Below are 9,972 nucleotides of genomic sequence, written 5' to 3'. Positions count from 1 at the left end.
CCCTCCTTTGTCCCCAGTCTTTCAGTGTGGAGACGGAGGCTTAAAGCAGTGGTCTATATTTCACTGCTTTGCCGCGGTCACTGTGAGCCGTTAGCAGGTGAGGCTGTCTGGTTTAAAGGCCGGTTGCCTGGCTGGCCTCCTCGCTCTCTTCTCCAGTCATGACAGCTGAGAGCTACTATGCCACCTCTCTCTCTCTCTCCCATGCTGGGAAAGTCCAGCTCAGCCAGCTAGCCCTACCCACTGCAGAAGCCACATTAAAGATGTCGGGTCGAGACAGTTAGGACTAACAGGCTCTTCAGGACATTCACAGTTAAACAGCTTAATGCCAGGCTCGCTCGCAAAAAAAATTAAATAAACCGTGTGGTACGGTATTTTTTTTTTTTTACAGTGTCATTGTGCACGGTTTCAGACAATGTGAGGTCACTGTGGGTGTTCTACTGCCAATAGAGCTGTGAAAGAGACCTGTGGAATATGGAGCACAGCCTCCACTGGATGAGTGGCAGAGAGCCACGTGAGGACTTAACAGCAGGCTGATGTCACTTAGTCAATGCCAATCACTAAGTAGAAACAAAACAAAGTTACTCACAAAATACATGAATAGCGCAGTCACTTCACAGTTGTGACTGGAATATACAACAGCCATCCGCTCCTATGTTTTTCATGTGATGTACCAGATCACTGAGTTGCCTTGAAAAACTTTATTTTCACTTGCATCTGTCACCTGTGTGAGTGTGGTGTGCTGATGCAATGTTTGCACAGTCGTAGAACAAACACACGCACGCTTGCACAGAGAGAAATGCACTGCAGGCTGTTCAGGTGATCTTCCCCAGATTCTCTTGGGTGGCAGTGAGGTGCTCTTACATGATACTGACCTGTGCTCTGCCACATCAATTCCAGTGCATTTCTTGACACCTGAAAATACAAATACTCTTCGAGTTAACGCACTCTGCAGTGGCGTCGTCATAGTGAAACAAAACCCCAGTTACTTGACAGCCTCTGTCCTCTGTGCATTATGTCATTTCGTAAGAACACGTGGTATTGAGGAACATCTATACCAGCTGAAGTCATCACAAGTGCATGCTGACTGACTGTCATCATTCCCACACCCAGATGAAGTAATGTGGTCGGGTCCAGACGAAGGAGGCTTGTTATTACATCAGTCTGTATTCATACCCTTGGGATGATGGTCATATTTCAGAGAATCGGCACTGTGGTTAGTGTGAGAAGCACAGTCGTAGGGCAGGCGGCTCCTAATTTCCTCACACTAACATGTCTCAAATAACTAGCGTAAATAAATATCACACAGAGTGAATGAGACAAACGGAACATCCTGTGCGAAAATAATTTATGGTCTCATATCAGAGAAGGGACAGTTCATAGCTTTTCCAATGTCGATACCATGCAGAGCTGCGCGCCAGAAGGTTAAGGCTTGTGTGACTTTATCTTGAGCTCACTCTCCTATCTGTCTTATTACACAAGGATCAGAGTCAGCTGCACACAATGATCAGCTAGGGGGAAACAGATATTCTAAAAGGGTTATATAAATGATATAATAAATACTGTACATGCAATACATTGTCGGTACTAAAGTTCAGTATATTTTTTTTTTTATGCAAAATAAAAACGGTGGATTACCTGTGTATGTCTATTTCTCACGCATAGAAAGCTGGAACCCTAGACAGAGAGAAAGAAGATGTCATAAGGGCCCAACCCAACAGAACCATCACCAAGACAGCGACGCTAATCACCCTTTGTAACACAATGTCCTTTCCTATTTCAGGGCCCAGACCTCACCTCAGCTCTCTCTTGTTCCTCTGTGATGTGGCCTGAGAAGACATGCCTGTAGAAAGAGTCAGTGTCCTTGTGTCCAATATGTGGCTCTTGGGCTCCTGTCACCATCCAAGATCTTAGTGCACAATTTGAACCTGGTAGATCTGTGCTCCCCCTACAGAACAACATTCATCTGACACAGGAAATAGGTAAAACACCCTGTTAACAAAAATGCATTGCTCCTCCAGACAATGAGTCACATAACCGTGGCTTGCAATATATAGCAGGCAGACAGGCATTGAGGGAACGGATTCAGTTACTGTTTGAAAGTGGCATGATCGTTGTGCCGTTTGTGTGTGAGCATGTTCTCTGCCGCCACCTAGTGGAGAGTTGCAGAAAGTACAACTTTGGCCAGCAGTTGCACACAACTGGACTGGATTGGACCCACTAAACAACAATAAGAATGATGCAACTGTTACCGGTTATAAATACCGGGGGTCATATTGTCAGCAACCAGGAATTCAAGGGGAACATCAATAGAGCAATGGGCGAACTGGGGCTTGACAAGTAAGGATGGTTGTGGTGTATTTATATTTCTTGATGAATGTAGAGGGAAGTGAACCCCTCTGACTCAAATACGCACTGAATTTTTTATGGCACTGGAACTGGCTGTCCCCCATTGCATCACCTCCGTAAAGCAGTGGCATGTGACATCATAATGTTAAATATCTAATGGGGAAAGTTACTTGATTTGTCAAACAACCAAGTTATAACCTGACGGTTATAGAAGCCAGACCAAGTGCTTGCAGTACTCCTTTTTCAATAAATTAGATAACAGAAAGCAGGCCTGGGAATGCGTTTTGCCTAGTCCTGTATAGCGTTCAATTAGTTAAACACTCATTTGAGAATGTAGCACTGAACACAAGGGTGATGTGTATCACACACGATACAGTTTAATTTATAGAGTGCATTTATGAAGTTACTAAATAATATATAATACGACCAACAGTCAAATGTTGTCGGCCAATGCGCGCTGTGTGAATCACCCAATTTATCTTCTACCAAGCCCTTTGCATATAATTAATGTAAACTTCGCAGATGATATACATTCTGTTTCTAAATAGTTTTTACCAAATCAGCAGTAAGTCATATTCTGAGTATGTGTAATGACAATGTACTCAAGGTGATTCTAATATAAATGTAGGGTAACACTTTGAACTGTGACCTCATGACTCCACCTCTATAATGCCATAGACATACATAGGGGCAGAGTATATGCACATACATTTTTGTTTCCTATGTTTGGTGAACAATAATCAATGATAATTACCTGAAGAGGTAAGGAAAGAATATGTCTGGTTACTTGGTGGGAACCACTGACTACATCATTTGATAAAAATCACCAGGATTTATGTATTCAGAGCTACCATGTTCACAGGTCACCTGATTGATGGATTGTAAATGCTTATATGTACAACAACTAGTTTCCTTGTGAATCCAAATACACCCATATACATGCTGACCCAGGCAGACAATAGAGAAAGTAGCTGGGACAAGGGACTGGAAGATGTCGACAAGAAAGGCTATGTTTAACATGCAGGAAAGATTGGTTTTAAAATAACAGTAATATTCCATATGATGTACTATAATCAATATCACTTACAGGTTTTTGTTAAGAAACACTAGTCTACGTTGTCTTGGTTCATCAGCTTGGTCTCTGGAGCCCACTCAATCAAATGCCAGAAGGCCATCAGGTGGGCAAAACTTTCAAATGTACAGGAGACTAATCTATAAATTAACCCACCCAATATCATTCTTGCCTGGACACTATAATTAAAAATGTACCAATAATTGTGGGAAAGTTTCCCATCCAGTAAGATTGGAATGTAGTCCACCCTAAGAACCCACTAAAAGTGATGTAGTTTGTTTCACACATGGATAACAGAACACTAGATAGGACAATGTCATAGAGCCCCCTACACCTACGAAGGGAGCAATTTAGCAGCCATCTTACTTTGGACTTTCGTAAACCAGATACAATCGAAACACATGGCAGAAGTATCATTTTAAGTCATTATAATGGCTAGATTTGCCTAATATTATATAAATAAATTGCATGCATATTATTACACATACAATGAAAATGTTCAGAACATTAACAACTAATACATTTTAAATAATTTTATGGGAATCATTTATTAAGAGTAAAACTTAGGTATGTGGTATTTAATGTAGGAATAAATTAGTACTTTAAATACAGTGCAAATGTATATTTATTTCCCATGATAACAAATGTTGCATTGTAACACATGGACAAAGATAGAAACATTATAATTTAATTGTAGAAATGAATTCATGAAGCTTTGACTAAAACAATGCATGTTGTACAGTTCAATCGGACATACTTAATGAGACAGCTAGTAATACAATAGATCATTTATTCCTTTTCCCCAGATCCTAAATATTTATAGGCCTATACCAAAGGGTCAGTCCTACACCAAAACTAAGCCCGGGTACCCAAATTCAAAATCAAGGCATGCAAGCCACATAGCCTAAAACACAAGTGCTTCAAAATAAAGTAAGATTGAATAGTTGAGATGACATCAGTGCATTGTCAGTGTTCTTCAAATTCCCTTAATACCCTTTAAAAATAATGGTCTTTGTGAGTTTATGTCTTAGACCCCTGACTTGTTGACAGATGTTGTGGACCTCGAACAATGTGACGTTAACGAAGCGTGTAGTATTTTTCGACAAGCAAGCAAAGAAGAGAGAAGCTGTGATTGTCAATTCCATGCTGTGCCTCGATAACGTGTTCTCCCATTCTGAAGATATCTTGGGCGCCCAGCTCTACTTTAACAGATACCTGGACCTTTGAAAGATGACATTCCTTTCACAGGGTATGTATCCATCAGTCTCCAGGTGGCTTTTTCTGTGCTTATGATCACTGCTACGACCTCCTCTGCTCTTTTTTGAAAGAAGGTAGGATTCATCATACTGGGGAGCCTCATTGGTGGTGAGGCAGTCTCAGCAGGTCTTACAGGACACCAGTGGGCTAAACTGAGATGACACTGCACTTAGCCTAATTAAAATAAAGTTAATTATTTATTAGGGTTCTAATCATAACAAAAGTAATGATAAAAACTAAAGGAAATCCTTACAAATATTCCATAAAATATAGAAAATGTAACAAGGTAAAATTCCTTACAACCCGTGCATCAAAGTTCTACAGCTCTTTATGACTAAAGAGAACACTATAGGTAGCCAGGAGTTGTAAGAGTGGTCTACCCAGCTGCTGACTGGCTGGAAAGATGTCTACTCTTCACATATTGGAAATGCTACAGCCAAAGCTGCTACACATACCAGATTGGAACCACATTGACTGTTCTCCCTGGCTCAACCTCAAGTAGTTTTTAAAATTGGTTTTAAATTGGCTGGCATTCGGGTTGTTGTTCCACCCAGTATTCTGTTTTATTTAGGACAGTCAGTGTTTGGGCAGCCAAACCCTGAAATTAAATTAGTGTTTTTTTAGTTCATTGAAGCTTGTGGTTCAGGACGCACAGTTTCAATTAATGAATTTGGATGATGCTAAAAATGCTAATTCAAGAATGGCTTGATGTGAAAAAGGAACTCAGGGTAAGCAAAATTTCACCCAAATATGTATAGGTAGATCTGTCCCTTTAACAAGCATTACATTTGTATCATATTTACAAACCAAAACATTTGTATCACATTTAATAGGCAACGAGTGCTGACGATACATTGTATTACCAATTTCCCAGGCCAACTAAGTGATTTTGTTATCAATGCTTCGGTACAAACCTGGACTAACACGGCAAATGCGACAAAAAAGTGGATATCTAACTACAGCATGCAGGAAGTGCCAAACTGTAGTTTAGTATAATATTTTCGCCCTGTAATTTCGTGTCAGAGAGCCACTCTGAGGAGTTTCCAATACCCAGCTTGCGGCTAGCTTTGTAGTTCATTGATTAAAAACACCACATAACTTAAGTGTTATCGTTTTGCTTTTCTACTATACTATTGCTGACGTATGAAAAGTGAATCCAGCCTTCCTCTTACCGGAGCCAGTTGCTGGTGCACATAACACCATGTCTAGAGTAACATGGCTTTCCAAATTAGTCCCTGGTAAGATGGCGGGCCTATTGGGACGGAAGAGAACTGCATGTCCCTTCTATATTTTAATCTATGGTTTCACGTGCATGTGCATGTTCTTAGCTAGCTGTTATGTAAACCGTCTCATGCCAGCTATTAAAATATCATAACGTTCGGTGCCATGGTGTCGATTGAGGCTTGGTTCATGGACGACTCTGACGAAGAGCAGAGGATGCCACATAAACGAAACCCAAACGAACCTGTATCTCTGGAGGAGTTAGAAAAGCTTGGAGTTTTCTATTGGAAGGTATTTACTTAGCTGGCATGCTAGGAGAGCATGGAACACCAACTTTAGTTATTTGAAGAGAAGCGACTCGGCTATAAAGTCATGTAGAGTGATTCAAATTTTTGTTTAGGTAACTAGATTATTAGGCATTAATTTATATTACAAACATTGGTAAGTATGAAAACTATGCTAAACATGAATGCAAAAGTGTCTTGTTGTTCATGTTTCGTTCACGTATCTGACCTAGCAAAATATTGAATGGTTTATTTTATGGTCTGTCCCAGTTAGATGCAGATATTTATGAGACAGATCCTGTGCTGGAAAAAATCCGTAAGGACAGGGGCTACTCTTATTCCGACATAATCACGATTCACAAGGATACCCTACCCAACTACGAGGACAAGGTAAGTGTGGGGGGGGGGGGGGGTTGGGGGGCGAACACCGAGAACGATGTTTTCAGTTCGGTGCCGAAATTACACTGACTAGCTACACCAGGGGTGTCAAACCGGTTCCACGGAGGGCCGAGTGTCTGCAGGTCTTTGGGTTTTCCTTTAAATTGGTTCCCAGGTCAGACCTGAACAACCAGGTGGGGGTAGAAATTAACCAATTAGTGAACTAATTAATCAATCAAGTACAAGGTGAGAGCGAAAACCTGCAGACACTCGGCCCTCCGTGGACCCGGTTTGACACCTGTGAGCTACACTCACCGGCCACTTAAACACTTACCTAGTAAGTTTTGCCTCCATCCGCTTCAAGTTTCCACGCATTCTGTTTTCAAAGATGCCCTTCTGCACACTAGTTGTGAGTGGCTGAGTATTTGTGGCCTTGGTCAACTTTAAGGGGCTGGCCATTTTCCTTATTCTCATTAACAAGGGGTGTTTGCCCTCAGATTTTTTTTTTTTAATCACACCACTGTAAACTCAGCTGTTTCGGAGATGCAGGAACCATCACCTCCACATCATCACTTGGCTTCCCCATTTTAATGTTTAGTCAAACAATAACTAAACATCTTGACCAATCTTAGTTGCTTTCACATGATTCGCTGCATGGCTATTTATGTTAACGGGCAAGTGTCTTTTAAGTGGCTGGTGAGTTTATATTACACTTGATAAAAGCACGATTCAGAAGTGTTCTGTCCACAGCTGAAGATGTTCTTTGAGGAGCATCTCCACCTAGATGATGAGATCCGCTACATCCTGGATGGCAGGGCCTACTTTGACGTGAGGGACCGAGAGGACCGCTGGATCCGCATCTCCATGAGCAAGGGAGACCTGATCACTCTACCTGCAGGCATCTACCACAGATTCACTCTGACTGAGACCGTATGGCTCCATTATTCACTTCTGTCCTAAGTAAGGGGTGTCAAACCGGTTCCACGGAGGGCCGAGCGTCTACGGGTTTTCACTCTCACCCTGTACTTGATTAATTAGGTCATTAATGGGTTATGACCTCACCTGGTTGTTTAGGTCTGAACTGGGAAACAATTTATAGGATAAAACCAAACCCTGCAGACAGTCGGCCCTCCGTGGAACCGGTTTGACACCCCTGTCCTAAGTTACATACAGGTATTGGAATATCATCAAAAAGTTGATTTTATTTCAGTAATTCCATTCAAAAAGTGAAACTTGTATAACGTATACATTCATTCCACACAGACTGATATATTTCAAGTGTTTATTTCTTTTTAATTTTGATGATTATAACTGACAACTAATGAAAACCCCAAATTCAGTATCTCAGAAAATTTGAATATTGTGAAAAGGTTCAATATTGAAGACACCTGGTGCCACACTCAGCTAATTAACCCAAAACACCTGCAAAGGCCTTTAAATGGTCTCTCAGTCTAGTTCTGTAGGCAACACAATCATGGGGAAGACTGCTGACTTGACAGCTGTCCAAAAGACGACCATTGACACCTTGCACAAGGTGGGCAAGACACAAAAGGTCATAGCTAAAGAGGCTGGCTGTTCACAGAGCTCTGTGTCCAAGCACATTAATAGAGAGGCGAAGGGAAGGAAAAGATGTGGTAGAAAAAAGTATACAAGCAATAGGGATAACCGCACCCTGGAGAGGATTGTGAAACAAAACCCATTCAAAAATGTGGGGGAGATTCACAAAGAGTGGACTGCAGCTGGAGTCAGTGCTTCAAGAACCACCACACACAGACGTATGCAAGACATGGGTTTCAGCTGTCGCGTTCCTTGTGTCAAGCCACTCTTGAACAAGACACAGCATCAGAAGCGTCTCGCCTGGGCTAAAGACAAAAAGGACTGGACTGCTGCTGAGTTATGTTCTCTGATGAAAGTAAATTTTGCATTTCCTTTGGACATCAAGTTCCCAGAGTCTGGAGGAAGAGAGGAGAGGCACAGAATCCACGTTGCTTGAAGTCCAGTGTAAAGATTCCACAGTCAGGGATGGTTTGGGGTGCCATGTCATCTGCTGGTGTTGGTCCACTGTGTTTTCCTAAAGGTCCAAGGTCAACGCAGCTGTCTACCAGGAAGTTTTAGAGCACTTCATGCTTCCTGCTGCTGACCAACTTTATGGAAATGCAGATTTCATTTTCCAACAGGACTTGGCACCTGCACACAGTGCCAAAGCTACCAGTACCTGGTTTAAGGACTATGGTATCCCTGTTCGTAATTGGCCAGCAAACTCTTCTGACCTTAACCCTATAGAAAATCTATGGGGTATTGTGAAGAGGAAGATGCGATATCCCAGACCCAACAATGCAGAAGAGCTGAAGGCCACTATCAGAGCAACCTGGGCTCTCATAACACCTGAGCAGTGCCACAGACTGATTGACTCCATGCCACGCCGCATTGCTGCAGTAATTCAGGCAAAAGGAGCCCCAACTAAGTATTGAGTGCTGTACATGCTCATACTTTTCATGTTCATACTTTTCAGTTGGCCAACATTTCTAAAAAACATTTTTTTGTATTGGTCTTAAGTAATAATCAACTTTTCAGAGATACTGAATTTGGGATTTTCATTAGTTGTCAGTTATAATCATCACAATTAAAAGAAATAAACTTTTGAAATATGTCTGTGTAATGAATGAATATAATATACAAGTTTCACTTTTTGAATGGAATTACTGAAATAAATGAACTTTTTGATGATATTCTAATTTTATGAACAGTGCCTGTACATCCTAAAGCAGTGTCTCTCAACCCTCTCAAAACTGTCCTAAAGTAATCAGGGCAGAGCGGTGCCCAGGAAAGGAAGTAATCAAAGTGTTAAATACCACCACGGCCCCCAAACAGGAACACTCTGCCTTTTATTTTAGGTTATCATTGTGTACACGTTTTGTTAGCATTTATACATGTTGAATGTATATAATGATAATCCAGCTATACTTTTACATTATAGTAGTGTTGAATTTGATGACAATGTTGATATAGAACTGAACTTTTTTCTTTCATTGATTTTTCAGAATTACACTAAAGCCATGAGACTGTTTGTGGGAGAGCCTGTGTGGAAAGCCTACAATCGTCCAGCAGATGAGTTTGAAATTCGGCAGAAGTATATCGAGGGTCTGTCAGGTGGTATTGAATAGATGTGCATGTTTGTATAATTATAGAATGTATATTGTCAAACTATGAACAATTTAACAGATGCACTGGGTTATGAATTTGACTTGGATTATCGAAAGACGACACTAAAGGCTTTTGTTCTACAATCAGGTGTCTTAACCTGTGCAGTGGGTTCTACAAACATCACAGTATTTTACTATAATCATTTTCAGTAGTCTAACTACCCTTTGTCCTTCATTGTCATAATAAAAAGTATGCATGTCTTAAACAATG

At 41.1% G+C, this 9,972-nt stretch overlaps 1 protein-coding gene across 2 annotated transcripts; it reads left to right on the top strand.

Moving 5' to 3' along the window:
- The first annotated feature begins 5,280 nt into the window (after nucleotides 1–5,280).
- On the top strand, nucleotides 5,281–9,964 carry adi1 (acireductone dioxygenase 1). 2 transcript variants are annotated; one of them, XM_029125319.2, is made up of 4 exons: nucleotides 5,281–5,403; nucleotides 6,451–6,570; nucleotides 7,309–7,488; nucleotides 9,600–9,887. In XM_029125319.2, the coding sequence occupies exons 1-4, from the start codon at nucleotides 5,350–5,352 to the stop codon at nucleotides 9,720–9,722; spliced, it is 477 nt and encodes a 158-aa protein (XP_028981152.1). In that variant the 5' UTR covers nucleotides 5,281–5,349; the 3' UTR covers nucleotides 9,723–9,887.
- The last annotated feature ends 8 nt before the right edge of the window (nucleotides 9,965–9,972 follow it).

The sequence above is a fragment of the Esox lucius genome, chromosome 15 (assembly GCF_011004845.1).
Source record: "Esox lucius isolate fEsoLuc1 chromosome 15, fEsoLuc1.pri, whole genome shotgun sequence".
NCBI lineage: Eukaryota > Metazoa > Chordata > Actinopteri > Esociformes > Esocidae > Esox > Esox lucius.
Note: the sequence above shows the minus strand (reverse complement) of the source record. Positions and strands in the feature narration are given on the sequence as shown.